Source organism: Callithrix jacchus, chromosome 20, assembly GCF_049354715.1.
Source record: "Callithrix jacchus isolate 240 chromosome 20, calJac240_pri, whole genome shotgun sequence".
Taxonomy (NCBI): Eukaryota; Metazoa; Chordata; class Mammalia; order Primates; family Cebidae; genus Callithrix; species Callithrix jacchus.
The window spans coordinates 8,104,692-8,117,685 of NC_133521.1; the positions used below are offsets into that span (position 1 = coordinate 8,104,692).

General features: G+C 59.0%; 1 protein-coding gene across 8 annotated transcripts in view; it reads left to right on the forward strand.

Annotated features, from left to right (window-relative positions):
• The window catches only part of ADCY7 (adenylate cyclase 7), a 74,952-nt gene that overhangs the window by 53,031 nt on the left and 8,927 nt on the right, over positions 1-12,994 (forward strand). For all 8 annotated transcript variants that reach the window (XR_013530184.1, XM_054248527.2, XM_054248526.2 and 5 more), the window contains 11 exons: positions 2,269-2,396; positions 4,018-4,176; positions 4,373-4,505; positions 7,636-7,827; positions 8,202-8,236; positions 8,767-8,847; positions 9,035-9,107; positions 10,387-10,484; positions 11,645-11,729; positions 11,974-12,099; positions 12,832-12,930. Coding sequence is in view for 7 of the 8 variants with exons in the window: in XM_054248527.2 (XP_054104502.1) it covers positions 2,269-2,396; positions 4,018-4,176; positions 4,373-4,505; positions 7,636-7,827; positions 8,202-8,236; positions 8,767-8,847; positions 9,035-9,107; positions 10,387-10,484; positions 11,645-11,729; positions 11,974-12,099; positions 12,832-12,930 (1,209 nt within the window). In the remaining variant the exon portion in view is untranslated. The remainder of the gene's footprint in view (positions 1-2,268; positions 2,397-4,017; positions 4,177-4,372; positions 4,506-7,635; positions 7,828-8,201; positions 8,237-8,766; positions 8,848-9,034; positions 9,108-10,386; positions 10,485-11,644; positions 11,730-11,973; positions 12,100-12,831; positions 12,931-12,994) is intronic.

Here is a 12,994-nt window from a genome sequence, read left to right on the forward strand (position 1 = left end):
AATTCCTAGGCTCAAGTGATCCACCCAGCCTCCCAAGGTGCTAGGATTACAGGCATGCACCATCACACCCGGCCCCATTAGAATTATTAAGAGCTTCCTCCTGCACCAATGACTCTGTGTGCAGAAAATCAATGTTCTAGAACTTGATGGGAGGCAAGTTATGGCTTCACGCTGGGAAGAATTTTTCATGATCAGAGCTGCTCGATCCTAGGAGGGACTGGAGGGGAGCTCCCTGTCGCAGGGGTAACCAAGCTGCTATAGGATCACACTGGTCAGGGATGCTCTGGAGAACTGTCCCATCCTGGGCATTGTGGACTGAGTGACTCAGAGGGCCTGTCTAGCCTGGAACCTATAGGGCTTGGGCTACAGCTGGCCCTTTCCTTACCTTAAAGCCAACACAGAGGGTCCCTTGCCTCTTGGACACAGTTTTCCGTCCCCAGCAGGCCTGGGAGGCATGGCCCTATTGCACAGATGGGGAAAGGGAGGCCATTGCAGATGCAGGCTTCCCGATCCGAGTGTCTAATCTCTGGGCAGAGCCAGGCAGGGCTGATCGAAGCCTTTTCTCCTATCAACAATCAGATTCCAGAAGTGTAAGCTCTTTCCAAGAGCCAAGGCCCCCTGTCTCAGAGGTGTACATGTTGCACCTCAGCGCAGGACCCAGCTCCCCAACTCCAAGTGTCAGAGACCCAGGGGACCATCAGCTGGCTTGCAGTCTGGGGAATGTGGCCTCCCCTACATCTCAGAGCTGGGCTGGGTCCACGGGCAGTCTGGTGCCTGGTTTGAGAGGAGATCAGGTTAGCCAGAGTCCTGAGTCAGCGCCTAGCATCCAGGTCTGCCAAGGTTGCCTGCTTTCTAGTAAAGCCGCTGTCCTCATGTCCCTGCAGTCACTCATTCAGCATGTGCCAGATGGGGCCGGGCAGGAAACATCTGGCACACACTCAAACTGAGTAATTGGAGGAGGGTGCAGGCCAGGGACAGTTCCCAGACTGGGCGGGTACAGGGGACCTGGAGGCAGGGCTGGTGCTGTGTCTGGGGCCTGGGTCCATGATGGCTGATGGGCACGGAGTGGGGACGAGGACAGGATGGGCTGGAGACCTGGAGACAGATGGTGTTCCAGGAGCAGGGCTAGCCCTCGTGACCCTGTAGGATGGAGCCCTCTTAGCTCCCTCCTTACCAGACGCCAGAGCGCAAGGCCACCTGCTGATGTGTCCAGTCCATGGCGGTCGGCTGAGCAGGGTAAAGGGTGGGGACGGGAGGGCAGAGGTAGATGTCCTGTATGTCGCTCCTTCTTCAGTTCCCCTAAAGGCCCGCCCATGGGGCCTCAGTGCGTGTGGCCACCCCTGCTGAGGGCTTAAGGAGGATTTGGTGACGCAGCACTGCCTAAGATGAACCTCAGAGGGCCCACGGGGGTCCCCTTCCATCCCTGGGCCTTTTCCTAGGAGTCTCTGGTCTTGCCCCTCTCCGTCTTCTCCCTCCCCATCCCTATCTTTCCTCTCTGTATCGATATCTTTCCTCCCTACTAAGCCCTGGCAGCATAGCCACTGCTTGGGTGACCTTGACACCTGCCGACCCCTTGGTGTGCGCACCTGCAGCCTCAGTCCTTGTCCTCCACTCCTCTGCAGCCTCCCGGCTGCCTCGCAGTCTCTTCCCAGCTGTGTGGCCCCAGGGGTCCTGTGGGTGCCTGAGCATTCTTCCTGCAGAGACTGGCACGGCTGGCTCTCTCTGTTTCTCGGGGTCTTAGCTCTAATGCTTCTGATTCCTCCTGAGAGGTCTTCGCTGGCCTCCTGGGCACGTCACCTCCCTCCTGTGCCTTGGTTTTCTTCTTAGCACCCACCACTGCTGGTGCTAAGTGCACTGTTCTGTATCTGTTTTTCTAGTTTAGCGTCCATCCCTCCTGCCTGCGTGTGAGCTCTGTGGCTGTAGGGATTTGCATCTGTTTTGTTCACTGCTCTGTCTCCTTGCTCAGCCCAGGGCTGAGTACTCAGTAGGTACTCAAACATTACCTGGGCAAACGAAACCAAGGCAGAGCCCTCCCCGAGGCCCTTAGGAACATTTGTGTTCACCCCTGGTGCCTGCTTGGGGGCTCCTCCCGGGAAGTCCCCGATGTCACTAAGCCTTTTGCCAGGCCCAGAGGTGGCTCTTGGTGGCTGGACCCCAGGAGGCAGCCCCCAGCCAGGAGAGAGCCAGGCGCACCCTGGAGGGTAGGGGAGGTGGCTGAGAGGTCTCAGCCCCAGACCTTCCCGTGACTAGGCCCCCCTCATCCTGCAGGCCAACGAGTGCATGCGGATCAAGATCCTCGGCGACTGCTACTACTGTGTGTCAGGCCTGCCTGTGTCGCTGCCCACCCACGCCCGGAACTGCGTGAAGATGGGGCTGGACATGTGCGAGGCCATTAAGTAGGTCCCGGGTGGTCCCAGGCACTGGGTCCTGCCCCGTGGCAGACCCATAGGGGTTGAGTCATTACCATTTCACAGATAGGGAAACTGAGGTTCGGGGGTTGAAAGCAGCTTGCCTGGACCACCCAGCCTGCTGGAGGATTCGGACCTCATCAGTTTGCTTCCCTCCCTCTGGGGGCTGCCTGTGACTCTGAATCCCAGAGAGCGTCTCCAGAACTCAGAGCTGGGTGACATGAGGTCAGGGCAGTGGGCTCCGCTCCTCTCAGGGATGGGGTCTTAGCAACAGCAGGAGACTTCAGGACAGGCAGCTGGGGGACCTTTCGGACCCAGGGGCCGACTGCACGGCTCCATCTGCTTCCTGCTCCCCCTGTGAAGATCCTGGAGTCAGGCCTGGTCCTGAGGGTACCCAGCTCTGGAGGCTCCTTCCTGATGGCACCCAGCTCCCCTTGAGGTCCCCTGTGGCTCTGAGCAGCTGGGGTCTGTGGGAGGAGCTTGCTGAGAGGGCTGAATGGGGAGAGGGCCAGGCAGGCCCAGCCAAGGTGACCACTGTGGGGCAGAGCAGGGCCTGGCGGGGCTGCCCGTCCCCAGCCTAAGTCCCTGCTCCAGCCTGTCCTTCCTCCTGAAGTTCTGCTGCAGGTTAGGTTGCTGGTATTGCCAGGAAGAAGCCTGGGCAGAGCTGTAGGGGCCTGGCCCTGCTCCACTGCCTGTGTGATTTCAGGCTGGCCCCCCGCCCTGTAACCGGCAGAGGTTGCACAGGCCCCCATGCACTTCTGGCTCTGACTCCAGAAGGCTTGGTCAGTGCCCAGCCTTGCTGGTGGACACGTGGTGCTGCTTGACACGTGGTGCTGCTTGTTATGGGGACTCAGGCTCTGTTCCTGTCTTGGGGGTCTCCTGTACCCCAGGGAAACTCTCCCATGGGGCTCTGCTCCCATACTCAATGGTGCCAATGACTCCCAGGGCCCTGCTTCCCAGGGATTGGGGGGCATAAACGGCACCCCAATAATGTATTTATTTATTTATTTGAGACAGAGCCTTGCTCTGTTGCCCAGGCTGGAGTGCAGTGGTGCATCTTGGTTCACTGCAACCTCGGTCTCCTGGGTTCAATTGATTCTCCTGCCTCAGCCTCCTGAGTAGCTGGGATTACAGGCATGTGCCACCATGCATGGCTAATTCTGTATTTTTAGTAGAGACAGGGTTTCACCATATTGGCCAGGCTGGTCTTGAACTTCTGACCTCAAGTGATTCTTCCACCTCGGCCTCCCAAAGTTCTGGGATTACAGGTGTGAGCCACCGTGCCTGGCCCCCAGGAAACTTTTAAAACCCAGCCAGTGCTGCTGCATGTGTTTTAGGCCCATCATCATGGGCTATAGTGACTAGTTGGAATTCCTCCTCCTTCCTACCTAGCCCTTGAGCTCAGGTGTGGCCACAGCCACTTGTATGCTCCTGGGGATGGGGTGCTCAGATCCTTCTGAAGAGACAGCCCCATCAGGCTGAGAACATTCTCTCTGTGGGCTGAGCCTGCCCTGTTCCCACATCCTGTCCTGTATCCACCCCACACCTCAGATCTTCAGCCTGTCCCAGGGCTTAGGCAGGGCCAGGTGACTGGGCCACTCTGCTCCAGGCAGGTGCGGGAGGCCACAGGCGTGGACATCAACATGCGTGTGGGCATACACTCTGGGAATGTGCTGTGCGGGGTCATCGGGCTGCGCAAGTGGCAGTATGACGTGTGGTCCCATGACGTGTCCCTGGCCAACCGGATGGAGGCAGCCGGAGTCCCCGGGTGAGGCTGGGCTGGGCAATGGCAGGGCCAGAGGCCTGGGCTGGCTGTGAACTGAGGGGTCTGGGTGGGGTCAGGTGTGGGGGAGGGCTGAATGCAGAAAAGCTAGCCTGGGGCCCGGACCTGGCTGCTGTGCACCCCTGGTGGGTGCCAGCCTTCTCTGGGCCTCAAGGCTCTGCCTGACTTGAGTCTTCCGCAGCCGGGTGCACATCACGGAGGCAACACTGAAGCACCTGGACAAGGCGTATGAGGTGGAGGATGGGCACGGGCAGCAGCGGGACCCCTACCTCAAGGAGATGAACATCCGCACCTACCTGGTCATCGACCCCCGGGTATGAGGGCTCGGAGGCCGCAGCTGGGGGGACCCAGAGGGACTGGAGAGGCCCTGGGGCGCGCGGCCCACACCTCGGGGGAGACCCCCATGGAGGGAGAGGTGGGGAAGGGCCCTGCCCCTGCAGGAGTGAGCTCCCTGTTCCTGGGCACCTTCTAGGTGCTGAGTAGCCTCTCCTCAGGCCTCCATTCTTTTCCATGTGATGGAAAACAAGGCCTGCCCCACCAGGAGGAGCTGATCCAAGTGAGGCCCTGTGGCGCCTGGCACGTCACCGCATTCTATGAGTTATCGTCACTCTAGGTTTATTTTCCATGAGGTGGTTACTAATCTCCCACATTTCCAAGAGACACACTTTCGAAACATACTTTGGATGAGACTCAAGAAAGCCAAGAGTGGCTCGGGGGCCACTGGGCAGGAGCCACTGTGTGTCCTGGGCTCTGACCACAGTCCCCATGGTGCTCCAGGACCCCACGCTGGGGGAGGCAGTTCCACTGCCTTTGTCCAGGTGGGGCCCACCCTGGCCCGTCTGCTGCCTGCCCCTGGCCTGCTCGAGGGAGGCTGGCGTGTCTGGCTACCGCTCTGTGAATCATCCTCATGGCTTGCTCAAGAATGTCGGCCCAGCTGGCTGCGAGTGGCTTCTCACTCTGGTCCTGGCTGTGCCTTGGGGCTGGCCCGAGTGCTAGAACCTGGGGGCGGGGGGGTGGCCAAGGGCTGGCCTGTGAGCCTCCCTACGCATCTGCTGGCCTCACTCGGCCGTCAAGGCCTCTGGTGCCGTGCCATCCGTACTGAGCCAGCGTCTGGGAAAACCGTACCCGGTACCCATGTCCTGCTCCAGCACCCACCTAGAACAGGGCCCTGAACCTCACCTGCATGCCGGCCCTGGCCCCACCCCTCCAGGCCCTTTCACTGATCTCCTGTCCCGTCACCCCATCCGGTCCCCTCCTGCCCTTCCACTGCCAGGCTGGTGGCTGCCTGCAGGTCCCTGCACCCAGAACACTCCTCCCTCCATCCCTAATGCCCTTGTTTGTTTATCCGTTTTCCTTGCCTGTTGTCAGCCTGAGCGCCATGCGGTGGGCTCCTCCTCTTCAGGCCACAACCCTGACCCCGTGCTGAGATGGGTGTCTGGCTCGAAGCCGATGCTCAGAACAGCCCTTGCATGAATGAAGCAGAGCCCCTCACCCAGGAGGCTCTGAAAGCCACCCACGCAGGCTGCCAGGTTGAGCAGGGAAAGCTGCAGGCCGTCTGGCAGACTTGAATTTCAGATAAGCGTGAATCCTGTTTCTTGCGTGAGTGTCCATGCACTACTCAACTGCGCAGTTATATTTATCTGGTAGCTCCACCGTTTCCCCACCCCACCCTACCCCACCCTTTTTTTTTGCTTAACTTTATTCATTCAGGTGGTTGAAAGTTCAAAAGGTGTGAAGGGCGGGTTGTAGAAAGACTCCTTGTCCCCAGCCAGCCCATCTCCTCAGAGGAGGGGTATGCAGCGAGTTTCTTGTGTTCCCACAGGGATTTTCATGCAGAGAGTAAATTGTGAGTCCCCCACCCTTCTTGCTAAGGTGGTGGTCGCAAGCCCCATGGTTGTGCACCCTGCATTTCTCCTACCTTGGGGATGTCCCTACTGTGTGCAAGGTGCTCATCTGTAGCTCCTGTTTTTGATGTGGAGGTGGATTTTCTGCACTGGCTTCCATGGGCTCTGTCTCATGCTCTTGCTGCGTGGCCTGGCTGGGGCAGGGCGGGCTCCCGTGGACTGGATGGTGGCTGCAGGTGCCCCATGGAGCTCATACTGATGCCATGCCCATTCTGAGCAGGCAGATGTTTGCTCAGAACTGAGGAATCTGATTTTTTACTTATTTCTGCTTTTTATTTGTTTCTTAGGAGGTGGGGTGTCTGGTTTCCCTGCTATAAGAGAAGTGCCAGTGGCCTTGAACTTGAATGGCTGGGTGCTGTGTAGGCAGAGTTGCCATGGTGGAGGAGGGACGTAGAAATGCACCCATGCCCACCAGGTTGCTCACCGCAGGGCCAGCACGCTCTTCCTACTCTGGGATACTCGCCAGGGCCGAATTCCACATGGCTCCTGTGGCTAGGGAGATAGGCATGGCTAAGAGCCTAAAAATATGTCTGTCCCAGAAGGTGGCGAGGTTTCCAGGAAAGTTGTGCTGTGGCTTAGCAAGTGTCTGTAGCTGTGGAGGCTCATCCACTGGGTGTTTGCGGGGCCCCAGGAGACAGGGGAATGTTTCGGGGGCTGAGGAGAGACCCAGCAGACCTGGAGCCAGCTTTAGCTCATCTCTGGCAGCCTTGCAGGCCTTTCTCTTCCTTACCTCTTTCCCAGTTTTGCCTGGCCACTCCAACTGGGGAAGGCCTCAGGTGTGTGCTCTTGCAGGGGAGGGTGAGTCTCAGGTCTGTGACATGAGGCGGTGAGGCAGGGCTGGCCATGCATTCACAGCCTGGCTGAGCCACTGAGGTCTGGCATGAGGCTGGGTCTCGCAGGCACATGGCAGGTCATGGCCCTGTGCCATCTGTGGTTGGGAGACACAAAAGTGGAACTCCCTGGATCACTGCCCTGGGGGTTGGCTTGCTCTGGCTTGGCTACTTCTCAAGGCAGTCAGCACCCCTCTTCCTCCTGGTTGCTTCCCACAGGAAGGAGCTAGTGCGCGCCGGCCATATGTGGGAGGGCGGGGTAGGATGCCTGTGGCTTTCCCAGGTGCCTCCTGGGGAGGGGCTGATGGGTGCTCAGGCCCCAGGGACTCTCTCGTTCCAAGGAGCCTTAAGGGCCATGGTGCCTCGGGCTTGGGACCTGAGCCCTGCATCTCTCCCTGGGAAGGCAGAGCAGGGGGTTGGGCTGGGTATGGTGGTGGGTACCTGCCAGCCTCTTCTCAGCCTGGGGCAGGGCCAGAGCACTAAGCTGGGATCCCGTATGGCCTGGCCTCAGAGTGCACTGGGCTTTGGCCTTCCAGCCCAAAGGCAGCCCATTCTCCAAGGGCACTGCAGGTTGAGCAACTTCTTTGACATTTTTTCACGGGATCAGCCACTGCTGAGGGTGGCGTCACACTTCAGGGAGAGTCAGTTGGCAGTGGCGGCCCCTTCCTGGAGAGGGGGTGGCATAGGCCCATGTCTGTGTCTGCCCGCAGAGCCAGCAGCCACCCCCGCCGAGGCAACAGCCCCCCAGGTCCAAGGGGGACGCGGCCCTGAAGATGCGGGCGTCAGTGCGCATGACCCGCTACCTCGAGTCCTGGGGGGCAGCTCGGCCCTTTGCGCACCTCAACCATCGTGAGAGTGTGAGCAGTGGCGAGACCCCTGTCCCTAATGGGCAGAAGCCCAAGGTAGGTCCCCCTTCCACCCAGAGAGCCAGGGATTGGGGCCCCAAGCTGGGGGCAGGAGAGTGGGTGCTGAAGATCTCTCACCCTGTCCGCCTCACTGTCCCCAGCTGTAAAATGGCCACAGCCTCTGCCCCACCTCCTGGGGCTGGAGGGGAAACAAAGGCATTTGGAGAATACGCCAGGGTGGCCAGGAACGTCCCTGTCCTCCTTGGTGCCTGGACCATGCTCAGCTGTAGTCAGGATGTCTGTGGCTTGGATGATCCCTGACACCTTGTCCTGTGTATCAAGTGTTGGAGGGGCTGCACCCGGCCCAGCGGTGGGCCTTAGAGTCCGTCGTTCTGGGGAATGACTGTGTCTTCTCCCACCTTCCCTTTCAGAGCATTCCCCATCGCCACCGCCGGACCCCTGACAGGTGCGTGCTCTGCCCTCTTGGCCAAGTCCTGCTGCAGCCACCTCCTCCAGGCAGGCTGTCCTGACCAGCCTCTGTTCAGTGGGCAGCTCTGCGAGGCCCAACCCAGGACCTCTGTGAAGTTGGCCAGGGCTGGGGTCAAAGCGTTTCTAGGAACCAGAGCTTCCTGGTCCCTGGCTCTTCCACATGGCCATGATGGAGCACCTGTTGTGTGCTGCCCTGGTGGGGTCAGTGGAGTCAGTGGGAGGGAAGGAGATGCCAGTGGGTGTTCTGGTCCCCATGTCAATCTTGGGGTATAGCCAAATATGCCTTGGACTGGGGCTTGAGTCTGCCCTCTGCCTCTGGCTGGGCTGCTGGCCAGCTGGGCCATGCTAGGTCCTCACTTGCACTCTCTGGGCCTCAGTGGGTCCCACCTATTCCTTCACCATCCCACATGAGGTTCTGGAAATCCACTGGTGTCCATGTCCACACCCTCCTCTGGGAGAGTTGGAGGTGGTCTCTGCGCTGATGCAGCTGGGGTTATCTAATTCCAGGAGCATGTCCCCCAGGGGGCGGTTGGAGGACGACTCGTATGACGAGATGCTGTCAGCCATCGAGGGGCTCAGCTCCACGAGGTGAGGCCTGAAACCTCTGCCCACCCCTCACCTCTCCCCCTTTGACAGGGGTTCCCCATACGGGCAGGCCCACCTTGTGCCTCATGCCCAATGGCCCAGCCCTGTTCCTTCCCTGTGTCTGCTGCTGCCTCCCGAGGGACTGGACCCCCTCCCAGCCCCATCTCACTGCCGAGGGCCCTACCCACAGGCCCTGCTGCTCCAAGTCTGACGACTTCTACACCTTTGGGTCCATCTTCCTGGAGAAGGGCTTTGAGCGCGAGGTGAGGGCCCAGCCGCCTTCCCCCTAGAGGGGTGGGGTCTCCAGGCCTGGGGTGGGGTGGGGGAAGGAGATCACAGGGCAGCCTGCACTCCCAAGACTGGCTTGGGGAGGGCCATGGAGAATCCACAGCTGCTCCTGGGCGGGGGTGGGGCCAGCCTGGCTCAGTTTCCTGCCGGCCTCATTCTGTGACCCGAATGTCCCACCAGAGATTTGCCACCATAGGTCTGCAACACTTTTGCTCCATCCAGTGCCAGAGCCTTAGCAGATCCTGGCATGGATGGCACTGGCCTTGCAATGAGACGAGACCCCAAAACTCAGTTGTCAGTGTCCTGTCTTGCTGCTACGGGCCTTTTGTACTGAAAATGACCATTTCTTTACTGAGTGCCTTCTGGGTTCTGGCAGCGTCCTTGGCACCCACATTATATGATTTAACCCTCACCGACCCAGGGGTGCTGCTCTACCACTTCACAGACAGGAACCTGGCTCAGAGGCTCCAGAGCCTGTCCCAGCTGCAGGTGTGGCCTGTAAGAGAGGACAGACCTGGCCCTCATTGCTCCAGGGGGGCTCCTCTCCCTCAGCCCGAGGAAATGGTGCTTAGAGTCCAGGAATGGGGGGATTCCCTCTTTTGGGGCTCCTCGAGTTGGGGGCTTCCTCAGTGAGGTCACCAGAAAATGTGCCTGGCGGGCCTCACTGGCTGAAGTGACGCTGCAGGCTGTGTGGCTGGGGAGCCAAGAGTGCTTTCCTTCCCTGCAGCAGAAACCCTCCCGGGGCTGTGATCCCGCAATGGCACCTGGGTGGTGGGGGCTGTGGCATGGGAGTCTCCCCACCTGCCAGCTCCTTGGGTTGGGGTGAAGACAACCTCCGGTCTCAGACTTGGCTCCTGTCCATGTACCTGGGGCCATGAGCTCTGCAGGGACCTTGGAAAGAGCGACTCGGGTGGCGTAGGGGAGGGGAAGACATTATCTTCAAATAGGAAGAGCTGCGATTGGAAACAAACAAAACTTACCAAGTATAATATCGCCTGGAACTCCAGGATGGTGGGAGGGTTTTAATTAATTAATTACTTTTTAAACTAGAGATGGGGTCTCACTATTTTGCCCAGGCTGGTCTCAAACTTCTGGGCTCAAGTGATCCTCCTGCCTTGGCCTCCCAAAGTGCTGGGATTACAAGCATGAGCCACTGTCCCAGTGAGGAGGTGTTTTTTTAAGGCTGGTTCACTGGAGCCGGGTGGGCAAGTGGCTCCGCAGGTGGCCACACCTCACAGACCCTGTTGTCCCCAGTACCGCCTGGCGCCCATCCCCCGGGCCCGCCACCACTTCGCCTGCGCCAGCCTGATCTTCATCTGCATTCTGCTTGTCCATGTCCTCCTCATGCCCAGGTCAGTTGGATTGGGGGTGTGGGGGTCCAGCCTGCTGGGATCCAGGCTGGAAGGTGACTGTGGCAAGACCCACCAGAGAACCTGCAAGGAGCTGTGTGATTTGGGCTGGAAGGGATCGGCTGCTGGAGTCTGAGAAACTGGACTCGGTGGCTGCACACCTTGAGTTACCAGCACTTCTTTTTAATAGAATGTGTGTTTTCTGCCACAGGCCTCCCTACTCCCTAATGTCTCTCTTTTCAGTCACCTGTCTTACGTGTGGCCTGCAGGCATTTTGCTTGTCAGCCCTTGCCTTAGGTGTTTGGAGTGCTAGGAGAGCAGACTCTGAAAACTTTAGGCACTATCCTTTCTTATATGCAGGGACATGGAGATGCAGAGGGCTAATGATTTATCCAGAAGTCACTGAGATTCACGCTTCTGGCTCTAGGTCCCTGCTGGGTGGGGTACAGGAATGAGGGCGAAGTCGGAGGGAAGGGATCTGAGGTCAGCTACTTGGTTTCTAGAAGAGCAGTTAGGCCGAAGCATAGACCAGGATTGTGATTTTGGATATGCTTAATGAAGACATAATAGGGAGGTGGGGTGCGGTGGCTCACACCTGTAATCCCAGCACTTTGGGAGACCGAAGGGCAAATCACTTGAGTTCAGGGGTTCAAGACCAGCCTGGTCAACATGGTGAAACCCCATCTCTACTAAAAATTAAAAAATTAGTCAGGCATGATAGTGCACGCCTGTAATCCCAGCTCCTTAGGAGGCTGAGGCAGGAGAATCACTGGAACCCAGGAAGTGGAGGTTGCAGTGAGCCGAGACTGTGCCACTGCACTCCAGCCTGGGCGACAGAGTGAGACCCTGTCTAAAAAATAATAGTAAAAACGGGAACATGTTTTTACAGTTTTTCTGAGTCTAAAGGCTGCAAAGATATTGCTCATTTTTTATATACTTGGACCAAAAAGAGTGACATGGTCTTGACCTCAGTCTTCATGATCTGGCCGGGCCCTGTGTGTTGCCCATGTGGCAGCAGGGCCACAGTTTCCACAGGTCCCCTTTGCTGTGGGGAGAATAGCAGGTGGGGCAGGGACAGGGGGCTGTCAGCTGGAGGATTGGCAGGGGCAGGGTTCCTGAGCAGAAGGCCCTAGGCAGAACCTAGGTTCTTCCCTCCTCTCTAGGACGGTGGTGCTGGGTGTGTCCTTCGGGCTGGTGGCCTGTGTGCTGGGGCTGGTGCTGGGCCTCTGCTTTGCCACCGAGTTCTTGGTAAGTGGGGAGCCCTAACCCCGTGGCCCCTCCCTTCCTGCCTCAGGACACCTGCCCAAGAGCCCTCCCTGGTAAGCTTGGCTGGGCTGAGGTCAAGGCTAGGTGCCCATTACTCCTGCTTCGGGGAAAATTTCCTGAGTGCCCTGGAGGCTTCTCCTGAGGGTACCCCTCCCCAGGCTGCCAGTGGCTAGCCCTCCTTGTCCAGCCTGTTGGCTCTGGGTGACTCAACCCCATTACTCCACAGAGGTGCTGCCCAGCCCAGGGGATACTCCGCACTATCTCCGAGAGGGTGGAGATGCAGCCCCTGCTGAGGCTGACCCTGGCTGTCCTGACCATCGGCAGCCTGCTCACCGTGGCCATTGTCAACCTGGTGGGTCCTGGGATGGGGAGGCAGGCCTCCTGGGTAGAGGGGGACGTCTAGATTTGGGACACCTACAATGTGGCCTTAAAAGCTGCCTCGGGTTTACCTCTCCCACAAGCTCAGTGGGTAGCCCTGTGGGGTTCCCTTTTGCAGACTCAGGGCTCCTCACCTTTGGGTTTTCAAGAGGACTTTGGGGACCCAGAAAGCTTGTGTGGCCAGCCCCAGGAAGATGCGATGCCTTGAGCCACCACATCCTGACACCCCATTCATTCTTCATGGCCATGAAGTGACTCTGCCTTTCCTTCTGAGACTCAGTTTCCCCTCTCGAGATGAGCCCTACTCCTCTGCTGGTGCTCAGGGGTTCAGTGCTGCAGAAAGCAGCCTGTGGGACACTTGTCCACCTCCCTCCCAGACCCTGCATCCCGGCCATGGCCTCTCCCTCACCTCTGCGCCCTGGACCCTGGGTTTTTGGAATGTGTTCCTGTGACCACTTCCCTAGGGTCACCTAGGGAGAAGGTTGAAAATGCTGGTCCCATCCCCTGGCCGCTGCCGCTCTGGGGGTGACTGTGCCCTCATCCCCCAGCCCCTCTGTACTCTGAACCTGATGGCTGCTGTGCTCAGAGCTGACCCCATCATGAAACCTCAGGCTGCTGCAATACTCACGATTGCCTGGGGGCCACCTTGCTTGTCCTGGGCAGCCGTCCCTGGACCAGCTCTGATGGGGACCTGTCTCCTCTGCAGCCCCTGATGCCTTTCCCAGTCCCAGAGCTGCCTTTCGGCAACGAGACAGGCCTGCTGGCCATGAGCAGCAAGGCAAGGGCCCTGTGTGAGCCCCTCCCGGTGAGTGCGCCAGGCCTGGCTTCGTGGCCTCACTCAGAGTGGGGCTGCGGCTGCCAGGGGTGTA